Raw genomic sequence first — 21,747 nt, 5'->3', positions numbered from 1 at the left:
TGCGTTCTCGCTTACGGGTAGTAAGGACGACTGCTTTGCCGGCTGTAGCTCGGCGTAGGGTATGCCACATCTGGCGCTTCGTAGCCGCATCGACACCAGCGCTCCATTCATCGATCAACACCACTTTCGGATTACCGATCAGGGAGATGGCTAGTGAAAGCTTCCTCTGCGGAGCACCTTCAGCTGAGTCTCTTGCCGCTTCCTGAGATTCTTACCTGATTTCCACCAGAAAGTTTGGCAGCCAGACGATGTTCATATTGTCGGAGATGTGCACCATCAAGAATGGCCTCAACGTTCGCTTTCAAAACAGCGCCCCTCAGACCTCTGAAGCGACCATACACCATCAGATGTTGTCGAACTGTCAGATCGTCGATAGCGTTGAATTGAGGGCAAACCCCAAGAGAGACGCGGGCATAATTCCGTGAAGCGAGAATGGAATAGTCGTTGATGAACACGTCGCCTCGATCGGGTCGGATGCTGCCTCGCTATGTTACAATCTCAGAATAATTCCTGTGCCCCTGAAAATGGACCCTCTCACAATCATGTTGAAAGTTGTCGTCTTCCCGGCTCCGTTAGGGCCGAGCAGCGCCATTCTCTCTGCGTTGACACCAAAACTGACATCGTCGACAGCAGGAATGGTCATTGAAGCAAAATGCTTCGAGAGCCCAATCACGCGCAGGGCGTCGTTAGAAGCCCTTACACGCTTCGCTTCTACCAGAACATCGGCTCCAGTTTCCCTTTCTGGAGGTGTTGCCGTGCCAAAGCGTATCCTTCGTCTGAGCAAGTTGAGAAGTTTCGGCGTTGTGAAGAATCCCGAATCTACGCCGATGAGAAGAGCAAAGCAGAGAATACCGTAGACGATTAGATACACTATGGGTCCACCGAACTTCAGCACATCTCCAGGTGGGGATGTAGTGTAGTTCCCAGTGCCGTCGCAAAGAAGGTTGAAGAGGTTAACTGAAACGAAGGCCGCGCGAACAACACTAACGACAGGGGACAGCAATGCCATTGCAAAATCTGGTAACGTTTTTGAGAAGTAGTGGTATATAATAGGGAAGCACACTTACGGACTGTGGTCAACGTCTGACTGTTGTTGGCACTCAGTTGAAAAGTCAATGTGAGCAAATAGGCAGCGGTGTATAGCTGCAATGAACCATGTTAGCAGACTAGAGGAAGAGCAGGATGAGAGATAATATACCAGGAAAATGATGACTTGGTAGCCAGCTACAATTGCGAAGGCGGCCAAGCCGGAGGTAACTGGTAGGTAGATAAGTCCGCGATTATATCTGAGGAAACTGGACGCACTGAACAAGGTCACGCAAAAGGAAAATAGGGCAGCAGTCATGCCATAAAGAGTGAGGACCACCCACTACGAGCACAAACGTTAGAAGATGCGAGCGAGAATATCTTTGAAGGACGTACAAGTATACCTGTGTTATAAAATTGGGGTGACTCTTGACCGTAGGCAAACACCAAGCTGATAATGCTGGAGATGATAACGATGGAAGGTATCTCAAAAAGAAGATGTCCAACTGCGGCGGATCATCAGTCTCCGTTGTTCGTAGGCAATGGCAGTAAGGTATACGTACGCCATAGACCTAGTGGTGTAAGTCCGTTGCTATAACCCATGGCTTGGACAGATGTACGGCGTTCTCGTGCCGTGTACAGGGTGTAAAATGCCGGGAAGACACCCTGTGCCATAGTCTTGGTCAGGACTGCTTGCCTTTCTATTGCATGGAGACATACCATAGCTAGCCCAAAGAATGCAACCCACTTGACACCATCACCCTAACACATATTAGATTCATTGTATACCAGCTTGTCCAGGAACCTACAGTGCCAGAAAATGCTGAAGAGCCCATGAGACATGCAACAGCACAGGACAGGAAAGCGGAACTCACCAGTCAGAGGAAATGACTCGAAGTTCACGTAAATCTGCGGACCCAGTCCGAGACCACGTTGAGAACTGTTGAGTGCGTCGTTATAGAACATGTTCGTCGCCAAGTTGAGAAGTGCGATGCCGGTATCACTTAACGAGTCCGCCTCCCAAGCAATGACAGTTTGTCCAGATCCTTCGGCAAAAGAAACTCCTCCGATGGTAATATTGGCTTGGTTGGCTATAATATCGTTAAAGAAAGTAGTATTATCAGCAACTCTGGTGAAGTTGAGAGGTACTTTGAGGGAATCTATTGCGTGCGGAGGCGAAATATACGGTAGGGTGGTGTTAGGCTGATAGGTGAGATAGGATTCCGGTAAGAACAGTTCTGTGAAGAACACGAGATCGAATTGTCGCTCGCATGTCTGAGAGCGATGTTTCATGAATGACAGAGGAATCAAAGCTCCACAGCAGGCAATCGCGATCATGATGAGAGACGGTAACCAACCACGTCGCAATACAACAAGCCGTTTCCCGAAGATGATAAGGGCCTGCGTCAAGAACGACACTGGTTTCGACTCGCTTAAGTCGATGGGAGCTGCTTCTAGCTCGGCTGCAACTGTTTCCTCTGTCGGTATAGAATGAGCAGCTGACTTCTCATCGGTATCTGAGGCACCAAGCGCGTGGCCTTCTTGGAGCATCAATCCGAGGAAAACGTCTTCGAGCGATGATGCATGAACATCATATCGCGTGATTCCGAGCTCGGTTTTGCGGTCCTCGATGATACGGAGAACTTGAGCCACGGCGCCAGGCTCCTTGCTGTTGAGACGTATGACATGCCCCTCTGAAGTCAAGGTCATGTGGCATCCGGGGACCACAGATCTGATAGTCGCCATGAGAGCATTGGGATCCCAGCCCTGGCCCAGCTTTTCATCCTCTGCTTCGCTTGCTCGGTGCAGGTTGATGATGTAGCCGTCTCCAAGGGTTGATTTGAGATGGACAGGAGAGCCGGTAGCAAGGAGCTTGCCGGGTGCTGCGAGAATCATGATTTCGTCTCCGATAAGGTCAGCCTCGTCAAGGAACTGCAACACAAAGGTAAGCAAAGCGCATATATAGAACCCGACAACCGCACATGTGTTGTATAAATGATGGTCCTTTGAGATTTGACAGCGTTCAGAGCTCTCCAGATGGCGCGTCGCGCCAATGGGTCAACTCCGGATGTTGCCTCGTCGACCAGCACAACTAGAATTCTTTAGCCGGATCTCCACACTCGCACATGCCTTGCTTACGTTCCGATTGACCAACAAGTCCAACAGCCAATTGAAGTTTCCTTTTCTGCCCACCGCTCAACGTACCCGCTCTGGCTTTCATTTTCGAGCCGACATCACAATCTTTGAGGAGCTGCACAAGGTCTTCGTCTGCTCCCTTCCCAACAGGCCGCTTGATGTCGCGCCAGAGCTTAACATGTTGCAAAGAGGTGAGTTCATCCCATAACACGTTCTTCTGTGGCACGATACCGAGAGTGCCACGTGTGGGATGAGGATGGCCACCAAAAGAAACGATACCCTGTGTGGCCGAAATGAGACCGGCGAGGATTTCGAGCGTGGTTGACCTGAAGGAAAGGTACAGTTTGTCAGCGTAGTCCCATCGACGACCCCAGACAGCACGAACTTTCCAGAGCCGTTGCTACCCAGCAAACAATGAATACCAAATTTGGGAATAGTGAGTGACAGGTCTTCAATAGCAACCACCGCCTTCCTTCCATGTCCAAACCGCTTGTGCAGATTCTCTATTCGCACTGCGACCTCTGATTGACCCAATGCAGCAGCCTCCATATCCCTCTTCTGTTGATGAGACATCCTAGTACGACGTGCGCCCCATAGCCAGTGCTCCAATAGTAACGCCATGACTGGCCAGAAGAACAGGTTGAAAATGGCGACCACGATGACAGCAATAATGAGGATAGGCGAGTTTGGATCGGTGCCGTCCCCTGGTGAGGTTTGGAGGGGGTCTGTGGGAATTTTCGCCATTTCGTACAGTGCGATTCCGCGTAGGGCGTAGATGTAAAAAGTTGAGGGGAAGAAGATCTGGAAGATGCACGCGCCAAGAGTGGCAAACCGGATGACATGGGCAATGATCGCGAAGATTAGGGCGAGGAAAGTGGTAGCGATAGCTGCCAGTTGCGGGGACTGAGCGAAGGGCATGCCGACGAACATCGACCAGCTCGTGATTTGTAAACTGAGTCATTGTCAAATCCAAGTCTGCCGCCTGCGAAAAGAGCTCCTACCCGAAGAGAATATGTACCCCGATCATGAGCCCAATACTCGTGTTCGTGAACACCCGTTTCTGCCAAATGATCGCCATCGCAATCCAAGCAGGCATGTAGAGCATCGATAAGCTGAAGTGCCAGGACAGGATGCGCGCGGAAGGCAGACACCCCATTGCCTGCAAGTGGGGTGTGAGGCGAGCATTTTGCTCGGCCATCATCGAGCCAGCAGTCTGAGTTCAAGTGAGCGCTAGAAGCATGATTAGGAAAAGAAACAGCTAACCTGATAGACTACGCCCAGGAAGGCGACGAAGAAAGCGAGGTCGATCAGGGCGTAGACGCCGTCAACGAATGCTGATCGCGCAAATGGGGTTAGCAAATGTAACACGGAGTGATGAACAGCGTACACAGCCTGGTATTTTCAGTCTGCTGGGCGTTGGTGTCCTGAGTGAAGGGCCATTCTAGCGGTAGGGGTGGTGTAACCCCGGTCACCAGCTGAATGACAGTCTATAGGTCACATCGTCAGTATGATCTGTGTACTCCGTCCAGTAGATCCTCACAGAATCAACCGCCCATTGTAAAGGTAAGAATCGAAGTTCATAGTCGCTATTATGGTTCCAGACGTCGACATTGATCAGACCAGAGTCGCCTCGCATAGTGTAGTTCAGCTTCACTCTGCCATCCGGAGAAGGGACATCTTGGAACACAACAGCCGCAAAGCAGTTCGAGCGAAGATTGAAGTTTTCTGGACAGAAGTTCGGGATTGAATCAGAAGTTGGAAGCTGCACGACCTGGGACTGTTGATACGGAGAGAAACTCCGCGTAACAGACTGCATGATCTGCGCCGGGGTGTAAAGTTGGTTTGAGACATTTGTCGTCGCGTCGACCCATACTAGATTTCCAGTAGTGAAAGTCTTCGTCATATTCTGGATTGGAGCAGGAGTGCCTTGGCCGAGCTAATGCCGCCGAGATAAATGCCATTCAACCTCCGCTCCATTCGGACGAGTAAGCCAGTCTACTTACGTTGTTTTGGTGACCAAGGAGCAGTTGAGCGACACCAAGAAAAGCAGCATATGCAATAGGAAGAATGAATGCGCGAACGAGGTTAAGTATTGGATGCTGCCACAGGATGATGTAATTCTTCCAGGTGAGCGCCCAGAATTGCCTCCAGAAGAGCCGGAACTGGGACATGGGTACAAGTTAGTGGTGCGGGTCGCACCGAGCTGAGCACCAGGCCAAGGTTTGTATAGCAAAAGCGAAAGAGAAAGGGAGGACAAGATGGTCGGAAAGAAGGAAAGGTATTTAGCCCATGCTGCAGATGGGGCCTCCAGCAGGGCGCAGTCATGGTTTGTCGCCTCGGCCACAGCTCTGTAGACGCGCCGAAGACGGCGGTATGCGCCGGGAAGCATGCCCTGATCGGTGGTGTGGCTGTACATTTACCGAGTGAGTCGTACGGTTTCTGCTTTTAGCAAGCGCATGTTACCTTTCAACATTCATTCGAACTTGCGCTTGCTCAGCATCATGAATCAATCCTCTCGTGAACAAAGACTCCGATGAGTATTGCTACCAAAGCTACCAAAGCACCCGGATGCGTCGTAACAAACAAACAGGGTACTTACCATCAGCCCCGGAGCCGCCTATATTTGTAACATCTTGTGTGGCGGGAGTGACATGCCCGGACTGTGCACGTACATCTGGTCTTCCATCACAGGTGCGAATCCGGTTGCGTAAATAGCATACCCATTGATAACCCATGATGCCCAGCGCTGCTGCGGCCCTATCGGGTTTGGCTTGGCAGCGAGCATAATACCGAGAGAGTGTTTGGGGATGCACCTTACAACGTTCCAGGGTATTTCAACCCCATTCCGTTCCACCGGCAAGCTTTGAACAATACAGTACGGTAGTATCTGCCCCGCTGTCCTTGAAGCACCTGCCCCGCAGCTGCAGTGACCGACAAAAGGCCTCAAGCTTGTGATGCGAATACTTTGTGCTTGTGGCGCAGCCAGCAATCTGAGAAACGGATCTTGAACGTTGGAACATAGATACTGGATAAATGTCGTTATCTTATCCAATTACATATGGTGGTGACATGTTTGCAACGACATGCACGCGACCCTGCAGGGGGCAGGGATATTTTGCCACGTCTGTCGCGCGCAGCCGTGTTGGCTGCCGTGCAGGACTAGTACTGTGCTGCCGGTCAACACACAATCACTGCGTGTTAGGTCTCAATATCCTAGGCTAGGACAGGGTTCTTGGCATGGACTGCCATTGGTTGTCATAGCGCCCAGGATCTTCCATGCCTGCTGAGTAGCACATCAGTCAAGCTGTAATAGCTACAGATGTCTGGCTGGTAGCCAGGATAGGTTTTGCAATGAAAATTGATACCAGACTGTTTGTAATTGTCTGGCATGACACTGGGTCACACAACCTGGTCAACCTCCCCATGCCCACCATATCCCAGATAGACTTCGGGATTAATATGATGTGTTGGTGTCAGGACCAAGCCCAGCACCTCATTAACTTATTGATCATGTATCTATCTGTACAGGTAGGGCTAGCATTTCTCTTACTGCAGACCATTCCTATTGTCATCCTCCACCACCCCATCCATTGCCTGCATCGCCTTCCCCAGCCCAAACACCTCCCAGACAGCTTTCTCTGGGTCCTTGGTCCCACACTTCTTCAGGATTGCCATGACAGCTATTCATGTTGTTAGCACCAGGCTGTACAGAGATGATGTGTTCGGTGTCAGACAGTTTGCCCAAAACCAACACATCATATAAAAAGAGAGACTCACCCAGAGTTGCCCCTATCTCAAGGATCTTACCACTGTAGGTCCAAGCAAACTTTTTGCCAGCCTTTTTTGTCTTCTGGAGTATGTCATGTTGCTCCACAGAGTGATGCTGCTTCTGCTTGAGACCCAGGTGCTCCTCCGCCAGATCATGCTGTTCCATCACCACCTTCCTCTCCTCCAAAGGGCATGCCTTCCACTCAGCCTTGCACTCATTGATAACCTTATCGAAGCCCACATGCTTGCCCTGCTCCAGCAGTACAGCCATCTTGGCCTTTCTTGCCCTTGCCACTGCTCCATTGATCTCCAACTCCTGCCTGTTGATGGCTTTGAGGGCTTGCACCATCCCATGGAACTCACTGAGGTTGCCTTGATGAACCTCTTACTTGAGCATCTCCATGGGTGTTGCAGTGCCAAGATTGAAGCACATGATACTTGACTTATTGAAATATTTGGGCTTATCCAACTTGGCAAGCACAAGTGCCTCGATTCTCTCATGGCATAACTGGTAGGCAACCCCAGCCCTCCCTCCCTGGGTTGTGGAGTCTTCAACCTTGGCATCAGCATCTTTGGGTGCGACAGGGGCTGAGTCAGCTGGGTCACCATCACTGATGAGGAGGGAGATCTGCAGTAAGTGTCAGCATATAGTTGATTTAAGTGGAGTTGTATGCATTGTCTGACACCAACACATCATAACGCACCTTGCTCTCTCCCATGAAGACTTCCTTCAGGCACCCCTCACATAGCCCTGCTGCCTCCTGGTACTTTTCCTTGTACACTTTGAGGAGATGGGAGGCGACCAGGGCCACCTCCTCCTCCAACAGAAGTGTCTTCCTATTGCTGGCCTCTGCTTCATTCTTGCACACCTCAAGAATGATCTTCTTGCCCTGCCTTTGGGCTGGGCCATTCTTCTTCTTGTTCTTCTTGGGCTTGGCCAGGCCTTTGCCCTTGAGGTCAGCATTTGCCTGCTCATCAACTGTCTTACTGTCCTTCAGTCCAGCAGGTGCTGCTGCTGGACCCCCTGACTTCAGGAAATCAACTAGGGGTGCATCCACCATCTTCACATTGTCCAGAAAGTTGATGGTCATCGTCCAGTCACTGTTGGGAGCAAGGCTGATTGAGTCCACATTATCAATAACTATGGAGGGAGAGGCACTGTCATTGTCAGTGATGGAAGCCATGTCGATGAGATGATGGTAGGAGACAAAAGGGCATGAGTTGGCCACACAACTTTTTCAGAGTCATTGCCTCCACATAGGGGCTGCATTTGTTCAATTCCCAGGCATGGCCCTTGTTCTCCTGGGCAGAATAGCAAGTTTACAAGCAAATGTTCAGTCCAGGATGACTAGGCTTGTAGCTTTGGTTACAGAGTTGATAGATGATATTAGTTCTGAGGTATCTCTACCTGTTGTACAGAATAATATATTTCATTGTATAAGACCCACTCAAAATCATATCTGTCACGTGATGCAGTGGGCCAGAGACATGCTGTGTGTGCAGGTGCAATTCTGCACAGGATGCCTAAGCCCTTGAGCTCATCATGGATGACAGCCCCCTCACCATCTTCCTCACTATCACCTCTATCAGTCACACAAAGCCAAAACTTATACTTACTGTATGTATGTTCACTTCCCTTCACCAGTATATAAACTGACTGGATGGCTTCTAGTACTTCCTCATACTCAAAACCATGAAGGAGCATGTCTGGGTCAATCCTGGCCTGCCATGGTCCCCAGAGCAGGGTGACAGCCAGAGATTATGTGGCAAAGGTGCATCATATTTGTTTTTGCATTGATGGCCCTACACTGAACTTCTTACAGAAGTGGGCACCGCCCACTTGCAACATATCCCATTGGGCCCTCAGGGAGAGACTGGCGTGCTCTCTTGGGGCAATACCCTCCCTGACACTTGCATCAACATCAAGGCAGAGACTGCCTATCACCTTGATGGTGCAGTTGTTAGCACTGAGGTCCAACACCAACACATCATATTGGGGGAGGCTTGCCTGCAAAGCCTCCCTGCTGCTGTTCAACTGCCTGACAGTGGTGCTGATTGCCTGCAGGGCAGCTCAGTTGCTCCCACTGTGACCATCCCTGACTCTGCCCGATCTGTGGTCTCTCCCAGCCTCAGCCCCATCAATACCCCACCTTTGCCAGCTCTCTGTCATTGTGACATATCTCTTCCAACCACCACTGCGTCCTCTGTGATGGTCAATGGCAGACAACTTGCAGAGGTTCAAGTTGGCACTGAGGCAGAGGAAGGGGAGGGTGAGGACAAGGATGAGGAAGAGGAGGAGGAAGAGGACGACAAAGATGAGGAGGTTGAGGATGTTGAGGAAGAGGAGGGACCCAGCAAGTTTGGCAACCAGGTAGCAGATGGGGAGGATCTCCTTGTCTATTGCAAGAAGGACAATCCTCCAAGATATGCCAACCTGGATCCATCAACATCGACTTCACTTTCCCCTCATTGCCCCACCACATCTGCCCTTCCTATGCCCCCTCCTTTACCCCGCAAGAGAGGTCATCAGCCCCTCATCCCAACATTCTACATTCCCACCAGGGAGGAAGTCAGGGCCACATGTGGTGACACATCTGACTCACTTGAACTACACAAACCGATTTATCAATGCAAGTCCTCTCAGAATTGTGGTACTGGACTCCTGTCAGGCATTTTCAAGTTCAGGAAGCACCACCAGCACCACCAATACACCATCCAGCCCCTGACTTTGTGAGTGACACCCCCATGCACCAAGGCTGCAAATGTCCTCTATATATGCTCTCATATTTCACTACCACTGTGTCTCCTAACAACCTTACTGCTATTCCCTCATTCCCTTCCATCCCTTCTGCTGCTGACGTTGTCTTTGATACTCTTCCCTGTCCTGCTATCACTATATCATCCTCATTTTGTGCTCCTTGACCTACGTCTGGCTCTACTCCCTTTATTCTGACCACACCCACCATTCCCTTCATCCCTGTTGGCTTGATGTGCTTTTCTTGAAGAGAGGCAGATGCAGCTCTCTGTTCTTGTTAGAGGGTTATCTGTACCAGGCCTGTAGGGTAATGCCATATAACACTCATTCAGAAAACAAACATGTACTTCGAACCCTGTCCTTGACCTAGGACAGGGAATCCCTTCCTATGCCCCCCTGACCAACACGCCCTGCTGGATGTGTCATCCACCAGGCTTATCTTTAAAACTCTGCCCACCGACAGCCTGCTCTGCTTGACACCTCATATGATCAAGATTGGCTGCTACTAGTACAGCCCTTGGATCAATGGCAGAGAAGTATGACTGAGGAGAACAAGACTAAGGTATGCTCCTTGTCATGTCTCCTGACCTCTGCCTCCTTGCTAAACATCCTAAGATCATACTAGATGGCCTGCATGCCCGCTGTAAAGTCCAAGAAGTCTGTAGTAGCCAAAGGCACACTGCAGTGCTTGTGTTGCCAATGCAAAACTCCTGCAAGGCCCAATGGTAGGACATACATCAAGGATCAGATGTGAGTGCATCTGCGATATGCCTCATTGCCCTTTGTTGAGCACTCCCAGCAATTACCACAAGTAACCAGTGAAAATGCCAAGTTGGGCCTCTATGACCTCAAGGATGAGCCCAGCCTTATGGACAAAGAACCTTCACTGTCAATCCCATTGTGAGTGCCCTCTCCAACACCACCGGGATCAAGCTGGGAACCCCAGTCAGCTTCTCTGGTTGATTTCCCCCAATCTCTCCATCTATCTGACCCTTCCAAATCTCCCCCAGTCAATAGTCTGCTTGACGTTGCAGAGGATGTTAATGCAGTGTCTGTGTCTGACACCAAGACATCATACCTCAACTTGGACGACCCCTGGGATGGTCCAAGTACCCCACCCCACTCACACACCCCTCCACGGATTCCCTCTCCCGTGCCTATGGAGATGGATGAATGGGATCCTGAAGAGCCCCCTCCCTTCAAGGATGAGGAAGAGCCTGATATAGGCATATCTGTTGATGACTTGAACATCCCCATCTCAGCCCACCCTCTGCCTTACAACTTTGATCAGCCAACACAAGAACCATGGCTCAGCTATCTAGGCATACATGCAAGTGCTGCAGTGCGAGGGATAGCCTTATTGCTCATGCACATGCATGCATGGTACCAGCTCCCACATCTGGCTTGCTCCATCTTGGCAACCTTACTTTACACACTTCTGGAGCAATGTTTCATCCTGTCATCAACCACCGCCTCACTGCCAGCAACAGCCCCACCCCATACACTTAGGACTATGTACAAGCAGATGGGGATGTGGGATCATTTTGAGGTGAAAACACTCTGTCCCCAATGCTGGCAACTGGAAGATCTCAAGGAAGAAGACATGGATGCAGACCTCCTGGATGACTTTGGGCTGGGTGACTCTCCCCATCCAGTGGCAGACTGGCAGCGCTTCTGCCATTGATGCCAAGAGCCACTGTATGTAGAAGCAGCCAAATCTGGATACATCAGGTCAAAGAAACAGGCACTGTATGACCTGTTCTCACTTCAACTTACCAAATGTCTGGCTCAGCCCAGATTTGAAGACACTTACGAGTCGTATCTGGACCAGACCAACACACACAGCATCTACACCCAAATACAGCAAGGCAGCATGTGGAGAAATATGGAGGCTGCTGAACAACCCCACCTCTGGTAGGGTGTGTCAGGCCAGTATTCCCATGGCTATTTTTTGGGCCTTAGAGACTGTTGCACAGCACTACAGACCCTCACTATGGAAACAATGTGCCCCAGCAACAAGCCTCGACCCCCCCTGGATATTTGGCATGATGACTGCAAGGTTTCCCATGCAACAGGACCACCTGGATATTTGGCATGATGACTGCAGGTTTCCCCTGCAATGGGATCGACCCACACAGATATTTGGCATGCCAATGCCTGCCTAGGAGAGGTATCCAGAGACCAGATTAGTATAGAGTATGGTTTTTAGTAGCTAGTATAAGTAGTTTCCAGAAACTCCTGTACTTAGCTTATTCTGCCCCTTTTCCATTAGCAATATACGGATCCGATTATCCCCATACTGGACAGGCAGCATTGACTTGACTTAGCATACTCGATTTGATTTAGCGTGACTTGACTGGACAGACACCAAGCTCCAATTTACTGACCAATTTCTGATAGTTCAGCTACAGGCTGCCTTCTGCGTTTCTACCAACTTCCCCCATCTCTCCCCTCTTTCCCTAGCGAGTTCTTGCCCACCACCCATTGGACTGATATTTCGGACACCTCTTGGGTTGGATCACTGCTGAGGGCTTGCAATTCTTCCCTTGATCATGAGCTGAGGCATTGCAGCAGTGTGAGCTGCATCTAGGTCTGCTTCTCTCTCTCAATTGGTTTAACCCCAATCATTCCATCACCTCAGAGTCACACTCCTCCAGTCCACTCTCATTCTGTATTGCCAAACTGCTGCCTGAGATGAGGTAAATACCTTCTAACTGCTGGCCTTATCTTTGACTTATGGTGCATCAGATTTTGCATTCATAACTTGTCCCTCATTGGCATTCTTCTGGGCCCCTGTGAGCCATCCTGCAAGGAGCTCCAGTGCTTCCTTCACCTGTGCGTGGATGATCTCCTGCGGCTCTGGCAGGATGGCATTATCATCAAAACACCAAAGTACCCTCAAGGTGAGCAGGGTGTCTGGACTGATGTGATGTGGTGTCGGACAAACCTCCAACACCAACACATCATATAAGTTGACTTACTTGACCTCACAGGAAGAACTGTGCATGTCACCCTCCTGGCTGCTGTTTGCGACCACCCTGCTCTCTGCAAGCTATGTGGCTTCAGTGACCAAGGACACAACGCATGTCCCTGCATGCAGTGTGAGGTCTCAAGACTCAACATGCTCAGCCAGGGGTGGAAGCTGGAAGGGTTCCCTATATGAGAAGGGGAGCTACATAGACGTCGGGCCACAAGAATGTATAGCCTTCAACACTCTGATCACCCCAAGTGCAAGGTAGAGGACTATGTCAAGCGATATGGTTGTCATTGGTCAGAACTCTGTTGTCTCCCATATTTCGACCCAGTAACCATGGGAGTTCTTGATCTGATGCACATGCTGCTGCAGGGGCTCACCAAGACATTGTGGTACTACAACTGGGTTCAAGGTGGAAAAGGTAACCTCAAGATACTACGAGAAGGAACAGAGGCTGGTACAAGACAGGAACTGGATGACATCCACAACATCTTGAAGACAGTAAGTGCTTCCCTGTGTGGATGACCCAGGCTAATATTAATATCCACATCTAGTTCAAGATGCTGACTTGGTACACCAGACTACCAACTAAAGTTGGCTATCCTGCTGGGGGCAGCCTTATGTTGGATGAGTGGAGGGCTCTGGCAGTGGTTTATGGCCCCACCATGGTGAGCTAGAATGAGGGTGTCAATTCATCTGACACCTTCCACATCATATGTCAATGCTGTCTCACTGATGTGAACCAGATTCCACCCATACTGATTAAGGCACAGAGCCAAATGCAGCATGCCAGCCTCAACCACCTCCCCTCCAGACAACTCCTATGCAGAGAACTGACAAACCAACCCACCCATCCTTGTCTTGCCCCAGAGTACTGCCCATGGCCATGGCAAACTGCCTCAAGTTTGCCATGGTTCTGAAAATACACATGTGGCACAAGATATCAGAGAGGGACATTGAATGGGCATCAAGGGTTTACCTCGATTTCTTCAAAGAATATGTCCAGGTGAGAACCATCACCCGACACAATCATATCACAGCTGATGGGATCATGTGCTGTTTGACTTGACTGACACCACACATCATATGTATGGCAAATCTATGGCTCAAACAACATAACACCAACATTTCATTGGACAATGCACATGCCCATGCAGATCCGCCACTTTGGGCCTGTCCACAGGTGTTGGACTTTCCTTTTCAAAAGATTGAACAAGGTGTTGAAGATGATCAACACAAGTGGGCACAAAGGTGGTGTGGTGGAGGTGACATTTGCCCGAGAGTTCAAGAGGGAGATCAGTTTGACATGGATGGTAAGCTTATTGCATTCCAGTATCTCAGTACTAACCAGCTATTGCTAGTGTTCAGTCCTTGCCAACCAGAACACAGATCAACTTGGCCAATTGTTTGCTCTGCATTTGCAGAAGCATGCTGGCAACATTGCTTGTATGGGTATGCTTTCAGCACTGGCAGCAGAAGCACAGCATCAAGCACTCGTGCAGGCCAAAGATCAACATCCGGGACGATGCATACTGTGTGGTTCAGGGAAGATGTGAGTCATTGACAACAATATACAATGCTGGCTGATGGTCCATTATGCTCGCCATCACCCCCACATCCAGCTGTGATATGGCACTGATCCGAACACCCCTTGGGGAAGCATCTTCCTGGCCAACAGAGGGATGTACTACCCTGGACTCACACTGGAAGGCAAGTGGATCAAGACAGCACCTGAAGATCAGCACAGCAAATCGGACTCTCTTGTGGTTCACTGAGTATCGACCAGCTTGCAGTGGGTTGGTGAGCTGAGGGCTGTCTTTACCCATCAGCAAGCAGGTATCAATCACCCTCAAACCTTTGCACAGGTTGCATGGCTAGTTCCCCTGCAAGAGATGCCCAAGCATGCCGACTTGTACAGGGACTTGTGCATGCTGGACATCTGACCTCCACACATCATCTCACTGACCTGCTTGCAGCCCTGAGTTGGAGGTTAACTTCTGGGAGCACTGACACTACCTATCCAATGGTGACTGGGAGCCGGACCCACTGATCCTTGCCAAGGACATCACTGGGACCGCTGCATGTTGTGAGATGGAAGTGGAGGGAAAAAAGATATGGATTATGATGGGCATGAGTAAGGTAAGTATGGATCACTGCAGGTACTGAGTTCTATCTCATGTAGTCTGACTCTAGAGTGGGCAATCATTGTAGATAGAAAGGTGAGGTGCTCATTTGGCAAAAAAAAAGTGGAGTAGCTAACAAGAAGTCTGAAGGGTAACTTTGTACAGGATGCACTGTAGTTGAATAAGTAAGTACTTACCCATGGCAGTGAATGATGTTTGCTCAGTGTTGGCACCAACACCAGCATATCATATTGATCTGGAAGGCAACCTCTCCTTCAGATACAAGGCTTGATCATCCATGCAACTTCAATGGACATTCCTACAGGAAGACTGTGCTGGCTTTGCCAATCTGGAAGCTTGGGCAGCTTGGATTCAACCCAGCCTTCATCAAGCATGAAGTCATATGGCTCCTTGCAAGGGACAAAATCCAAGGTATGGCCAAGATCCATGCGCTTCCCAGGACAGCAACCAGGCTTGCCATTTGCCACAACCTTCTTCATATAGTCACTGTGAATGATCTGGTACCATTTCCAGACCTGGACAGTGTGGTGAGTCGTTGTCAACCATGGATCTTGGGCATAACCACTCACTTCCTCATGCATCCACTCAGGCCGCTTGATCTCCAATACAACAAATGGGATTGCATCCCTCTCTTTGGCAGTCAGCTTGCCTGAAGCAAACAGAGCCTCTCTCCAGTCAGCATTTTGCATTCAGCCCTCATCCTCATCACACAACCATTCTTCTCCCACCCAGTTGTCATGGACCAGTGCAGTTTGCATCAAATACTGATTGGGCTCCAGGTTGACAAAGAAGTCCAAGACTGTGGCCCTCATTTGAGCCAAGCACTGGAGAAGGGGTAAGCATGGCATTCCTCCATCGAGCATGCATTGCTGATAATGTGTTCAGTGTTGGACGGATTGTCACTCACCATTCTCCACTTCTCCACATGACACATGACACTCTGCTTCTTCCTAGCTTTGACATCACCTCTGACCTCCACCAGCTTTTGCTGTTTGATCCACACCTGCTTCAGGTGAGGCCAAGTCCCGCATGTGAGCTCTATGAAGACAGACAGGCACAACCACTTTTTGTGGTATTCAGATGGCACACTGTTTGGATTAAGCTGCAAAGTGTGAGTGATTAATATATTGTACTGGTGTTGTATTGATGAGCTAACCTTCTCCTGTTCCAGAGCCAGACTAGCAGCCCTTGTCTGGATCAGCCGGTTTGGTGGGGCATTGATGTCCCTGAAGAAGTCTGGCCATAGTAAGTTGAGATTGGTTGGCTTGATGCCAACGCCAAGTCAAGGCATAGTACTGCCAGCCTTGTACTTCATGGCTGCATACATCTGTTTGTGGACTCATTTCTGAGTTGCAGGTAAGCTTCTTCAACATTGTCACCACTCAGCCATGACTTGCCTGTAGGTACAATCTTATACCTAACTTGATCTGGTCAAGACACTTCTTGCTCACCCTAGCAGGGTTGTCATGATCAGGAGTCAGAGGATCTGGAGAGATGGCTGCATCTGGCACCACCTGAATCTTTGTCATCCTCCTATGGTGCATGGCCCCTGGGTTCTCCCTTAATGCAGCCTCAAGAGCATGGAGATGACACTGCATGTCGCTCATGCTCTCCTGAGAGGAAGGACATTCCCCTGCGGTGGTCACATTGCTTGCCAACACAGGGGATGGCGGAACTGTGACTGGAATGGATAAGGACAGGCTTGGGGATGGGTCAAGTTGGCTGAGAGGTGGGATATCAGCTGGGGGAGCATCTTGTGGGCTTGAGGAGTATGGTGAGTGATGTGTTGGTGTCAGATGCTTGAGTACTCATGAGGCTATCAGATCACTAGTAGTACTGCCAACTGATCTGATGGCCAATAGCTGAGCCATTCATTGAAGTAAGCATGCTCTCTTGATTTCCCTCTGGGCCTCTGGCAGAGCTGCAATGGCCACCATGAAGTCATTGGAGGGAGAGCAGGATGGGGTAGACATGGTAGGAATGGATCAAGAGCAGGGAGGCTACAGGGGGGTGGTTGGTGACTGCATGCAGTACTCAAGTACTAGTACTGAGAGAGGAGAAGGAGCTGCAAGAAAATTCCAGATCAGAAGTGGCAATTTTTTTATGCAGGGCTACCAATATATTAATATTTAATATTAAAATTGATGGGCTGCTGGAGGCCCATTTTATGACGCCTGGCCCACTCATGCCATGTGAACTAGGGCATGCTAAGAATCACCTCCTGTCCTGAGGGCAGATGCCAAGCTGCCTGGCAAAGTGCCTAGGGCAGGTAAAGAAACTTTGTTAGAAATATTCTAACCTACATCTAGGGTACTCAAACTGGCCTACCAGCATGATGGCTAGGACAGGGGATGCCATGTCATATGTAAGACCCTAGGATCCTACCCTGTAACATGCAGTGAATTCTCACTCACTGTTCAATATTGCTTGGAAAGTAGTTTAGTAGACAGATCAATAACATTGGTGTCCACTGGTCTGTTTTCTTTTGTTTCAATAAAATCTTGAAAACTTCATCAAATCAAGCAATACTGAGAGCACAGGTGAATCATGTGAGCTGTGCAGGGGGCGTGGCTCACATGATTGAGTTGCATGGCGTTTCACCCACTTAGAATGGGATCTCTGCACAGTGAACTCCTGAATGAGGGAATTCCTCCAGTGCCCCCTCCATGGAGTTACTCCTCCCACAATGCCCCTCCAGAGCCAAATGCTCAGAATGCCCTCTCCTTCACATGCTCACAGAGTGTGCAACTTTCCTCACATGTCAAAAGAGCAAGAAGGGTAAGCTCAGGGTCTCATCTTCCCAGAGTGGCCAAACATATCTCAGAGGCAGCAAAAAGGGGTTATAAAAGCTAGAAAAAACTTGCAGAGGTTTATTGAATTATTTTCTATTTGATCTTTTTATTATTAATTCATGGTTGGCTAATGTTTTGTTAACTGTGAGCAAACAAAAACTGGGACCCTGTAGCATGAGACTAGCCCTGGCCCACATGTTTTGACAGGTGAAAAGGCTGTGAGCTCTGCAGGCATGTGAAGAGAGGGCATTCTGAGCATTTGCCTCTGGAAGGGCATTGTGGGAGCAATCACTGCATGTTAGGGTAACATCTGTGGACCAGAGCAGGACCTTTTTAAGGTCATATGGGTTAGTAAGAGCATAGCTTGCTTAGGTGACCTTAGTAAAATGTATTAAATGCAGATCCATATGGTATAGGCCAATATTTACATTACTTAGCACATATGACCTGAAGAGTGACATAAAATTTATTCACCCACTTCATCTCTGCTGAGTATGTCAAATATTCTTCAGGCCATCTCTGGCATCCCAACATGAAGTACACATGTACTAGGGTGGTTGGTAGCTAGGCAGTACTTTGTGGTTCTGACAAATTCTTACTACTTCTATGTCACATTTTTTGTTCATCACCAGGTCCATCTTTGATCACCTCAGCTGTTCTCTGTCCATCTCATCCCCAGCCACCTTATTTTCTTTCCTCCATCTCCACACCTCCCATGGCACCCAGACCTGATTTGATTGTCAAAGCTCTGGGCAAGTTGACAGCCAAGGGTTGTCAAGGTCTTGCCCAGGCCCTTCAAGCTGAACTCAGTGAAGGAGGGGCATGGTAAGCACTAGCAGGACTGCACCTGTTGTTGGCATGAATGGCAACAAGACAATACATCATAGCTTACCAAAGATTGCAGGCAACTCTCTGCCTCTAATCTTGCTTGTGCCCCCAAGCACAAAGAGCTGCAGGAGATGGTTTTGGAACTATGAGAGGTGATCAACACCTTGTCTACCACGGTGGACAAACTTACTGACAAGAACAATGAAATGAAGTCCACCCTGGATGTGATCAAGGACTGTCTCGATGCCATGGATGAATCAGATTGCCCTCCACAAAAGAGTACTACTAGTACTCACAGGAAACACATCTGAGGTACTGATGCTGAAGATGCAATTCCACAGGCTGCCAAGAAACCCAAGGCAGCCTTGTCCCCAGATGAGGTCGCTGTTCAAGAGAGACTGCAGGTCAGTCTGTTTGAATGGGCATGACATCTATCTCACCTTGTGTTAGAAACAGCTGAAAGTGAACTTCCTTTGCCTAATTGGTTTCAGCAAGGAACAAAATGGGGGCAAAATTCCTGGTAAGAACCTCCTCAGCCAATTTATGCCTCAAGCTCCTGTTGGTACTGACCTGTACATGTTGCTGGACTGGGGCACTTCCAGGTGGGACGAAGGGGGGAATTACCCCATCATTGATTGGGTTATTGCCCTGGTTCTGGAAGAGAATAAGGTATGGCTCCAATGAGCAACAAGACAATACATAGCTGATGTGCTTCAGCGAACCCCCCTGCCCCCCAACACTGACCAAGCATGGCTCACACAGCCCTCTCTCAAGGCTTTGTTCCACCCAATTTGGTCCAAGCTGAAACAACAGTTCGAAGCAGAACATGACATGGCAAAGAAGTCCAGGAAAGACAAGTGGTTGCTTGAGGGGAGGTTGACTGAGCATAGAAACACAGTCAGTCACATCCTCATTCTACCATCCACTACTCACCCATTAATGCAGCAATACAACTGGGCTGTTAAGGGAGGCAAGCTGTTAGCCCGCAAACTTGGCATTGAAGAAGATGACATCAAACTGCTCATGTTCTCCCTAGTCAATGAGCACTGGGTCAGGGAGGAGTACTCCTGGGATGATCTCCTGGATGAGCAGCAGCAGGCTTCTTGGTGGATCAGCATGTGCAAATCTGATCAGTTGAGCCCTGCCCAGATGTGAGATCACAAGTCAGCCTTTGAGCTGAAAGCTCCTTGATTTATGTCTGAAACAGTTAGCAATCTTCACTTTGTGATCACTCATCTGATCCTCTTCTAGTTCTGGAAGGTCATCAAATCTTTTGTCCTGGTCAAGGAGGATGCTGACATCAATAACCCTTCCCACTGCAGCAAGCATGCTGTCACCCCTTGTGTTGATCTTGGCAATAAGACAGACCTCTGCATCCAAGCCAGTTATGAGCCTTTTGTGTTTATGGTGGATCTGGCATACCTTACCAAGCAGCTGAAGTTCAAAGTACAAAGCCTCCCTGCATGCATTATGCAAGAGCAGGTTCTTGAGTTGACCAATGAAGAAAGCAGGTGGATTTATGCCAGCCTCAGTGGGTGATTTTCAATCTCAGAGTGCTCACAGGGAGATCAGCTGGGATTGTTCTTCATGGACAATAGGACTCACAGCTTATTACACCAACTATCTACTATAGATCACCCCCACTCTGTGTAGACCTCATTAGCTAGCATGATCAAATGTTATGGGCAATATCCCAATGAGATGTATTGTCTTGTTGTGCATAGGACTTGAAAGTGAACAAAAGGATGTACCTTTGATAGTGCAGTCATTATCCACAGCTTTCTCCCCCCCTCAACCTCTACTGTGGCTCTTACAACTACCCCTCCCACACATTGTGCCTCTATTATAGTGCTTGGTCCATATTCTGGTTTTTCTTTTAAGTACTTGCCATACTGCCAGCACCCTATCTCCAGCTCTTGACTGACACTGATGTAAGTGCTTCTCCAATATATAGGTTGGGGATTAGGGTTGGTACAATGGTCTGTACACATTGATGAGATGGGTGGGCTGTTCGACAGGTTTGAGTCATGCAATGAGCACTAGGAGCCTCACATGGTCTTGATGGTGCCTGAAGATATGACAATGCTCCCCAGCCCATGAAATTCCTCTTTCCAAGCATGTGAGGATCAACATGTCCTGTTTCCAACCACCAAAATCCAAAGAAGCATGCAGAAGATGACCTTTTCAAGTCATGGCCATATATGCAGTGATTGCTCTGGACAGAGGCACACTGTCCATGTGTGCCTGAGTTGTATGCTCATGGTGAACACTGACCTTGCAATCCGGAAACCATCAGAGAAGGACCAGATAATTGAGTTTGCCAAGTTCCATCCAGAAGCCAGGTCCCTTGGGGATGCAAGCTTGCCCTTGAGGTCCAACTTCTGTGCCTTCAATTGTTGATGTCAGCTCAGCAAGTGCTCCACTGCCTGCCAGGTCTCGGGCTTCCTTGGACAGCAGTCTCCTGACAAACTGAGCTGGCTTGTCATCTTCTCTGCTGCACAGCAAAGAGCCCTAGTATAGAATCAGTGATAGTATTTAAGCTAGGCCACCCAATATTACCAAGCATAAGATGCTCACATATCACTTGAACTCTCTTGCAAAGGTAATTTCCATTTCCCCTTCTTGATGGTGGTTGGTTTTGTATTGCTTGAGAGTCTGGTTCATTCGCTCGAACAGAAAGGTCCAACACCCATGGGCAGGACCATACCCTTGCAGTTGTTCATCCATGTGGTTCATGTGGGTTAACCAGTGAAAGGTGGGTGTCACTGATGTAGGTCTCTATATCTGGAATGAAGTCAGCCAGATTGGCATGTGATGTATGGTCTTGTTGGGTGTTGGGCCCCAACTTGCCTCTATAAACTCTGCAAAGAACTCTTGGTACAACCTGGCAGCCTGTTTGAGATTCCATTCTGTCACCTCTTGTCTTGTATAGATCTTGACAGCAGTTGCCAACCGCAAGAAGTTGCTAGCTGCAGCAGGGGGCACTCAGGGTTGGCTATAGGGGTTCCCGGTAATAGTATAGTGGGCCCAATCTCTTGCGCTTGCTTCAGCAGCATGCAAGAGAACAGGGGGGATCTGCCTCACCATCAATCTCAGCTAACAGGGAGTGAGCAAGGTCAAACCCACTGCAGCCAGACCATACAAAATCATCAATGCCCACCATTCATTGGCAGTCAAGTTACTGCCAGAGGGATAGCTGACATTTTGGGGAAGCTTAGCATACCAGCTTGGTTTCTCAAACTAAATTTGGAATATTAGCCTTCTGCCATTGCATGCTGCAGGGTGTTAGGGCAACACAGGCTGACTAAGTCTGCTCACCTAAGA

The 21,747-nt window shown here is 49.2% G+C and overlaps 4 protein-coding genes across 4 annotated transcripts; 3 read left to right on the top strand and 1 right to left on the bottom strand.

Moving 5' to 3' along the window:
* Positions 1-6,708: 6,708 nt before the first annotated feature.
* On the bottom strand, positions 6,709-8,114 carry DACRYDRAFT_16418 (uncharacterized protein; the record flags this gene model as incomplete). The annotated part of the gene is made up of 4 exons (XM_040771198.1): positions 6,709-6,842; positions 6,940-7,292; positions 7,320-7,558; positions 7,635-8,114. The coding sequence occupies 4 exons, from the start codon at positions 8,112-8,114 to the stop codon at positions 6,709-6,711; spliced, it is 1,206 nt and encodes a 401-aa protein (XP_040627961.1).
* A 359-nt stretch (positions 8,115-8,473) lies between these two features.
* On the top strand, positions 8,474-11,369 carry DACRYDRAFT_16417 (uncharacterized protein; the record flags this gene model as incomplete). The annotated part of the gene is made up of 8 exons (XM_040771197.1): positions 8,474-8,548; positions 8,603-8,702; positions 8,754-9,660; positions 9,992-10,028; positions 10,149-10,247; positions 10,311-10,435; positions 10,505-10,585; positions 10,703-11,369. 8 exons carry the CDS (start codon positions 8,474-8,476, stop codon positions 11,367-11,369), a joined length of 2,091 nt encoding a protein of 696 aa, XP_040627960.1.
* A 2,387-nt stretch (positions 11,370-13,756) lies between these two features.
* DACRYDRAFT_39912 (uncharacterized protein) lies at positions 13,757-13,957 on the top strand (the record flags this gene model as incomplete). Its single annotated transcript, XM_040774468.1, has 1 exon — positions 13,757-13,957. A coding segment is annotated over one exon (201 nt), but the record flags the coding sequence as incomplete, so codon positions are not given.
* A 4,353-nt stretch (positions 13,958-18,310) lies between these two features.
* DACRYDRAFT_16415 (uncharacterized protein) lies at positions 18,311-19,578 on the top strand (the record flags this gene model as incomplete). Its single annotated transcript, XM_040771196.1, has 6 exons — positions 18,311-18,420; positions 18,500-18,557; positions 18,765-18,827; positions 18,874-19,092; positions 19,141-19,320; positions 19,369-19,578. The coding sequence occupies 6 exons, from the start codon at positions 18,311-18,313 to the stop codon at positions 19,576-19,578; spliced, it is 840 nt and encodes a 279-aa protein (XP_040627958.1).
* Positions 19,579-21,747: the final 2,169 nt, after the last annotated feature.

Source organism: Dacryopinax primogenitus (genome assembly GCF_000292625.1).
Source record: "Dacryopinax primogenitus strain DJM-731 SS1 chromosome Unknown DACRYscaffold_11, whole genome shotgun sequence".
NCBI classification, from domain to species: Eukaryota; Fungi; Basidiomycota; class Dacrymycetes; order Dacrymycetales; family Dacrymycetaceae; genus Dacryopinax; species Dacryopinax primogenitus.
This window is presented reverse-complemented; position numbering and strand designations above follow the sequence as displayed.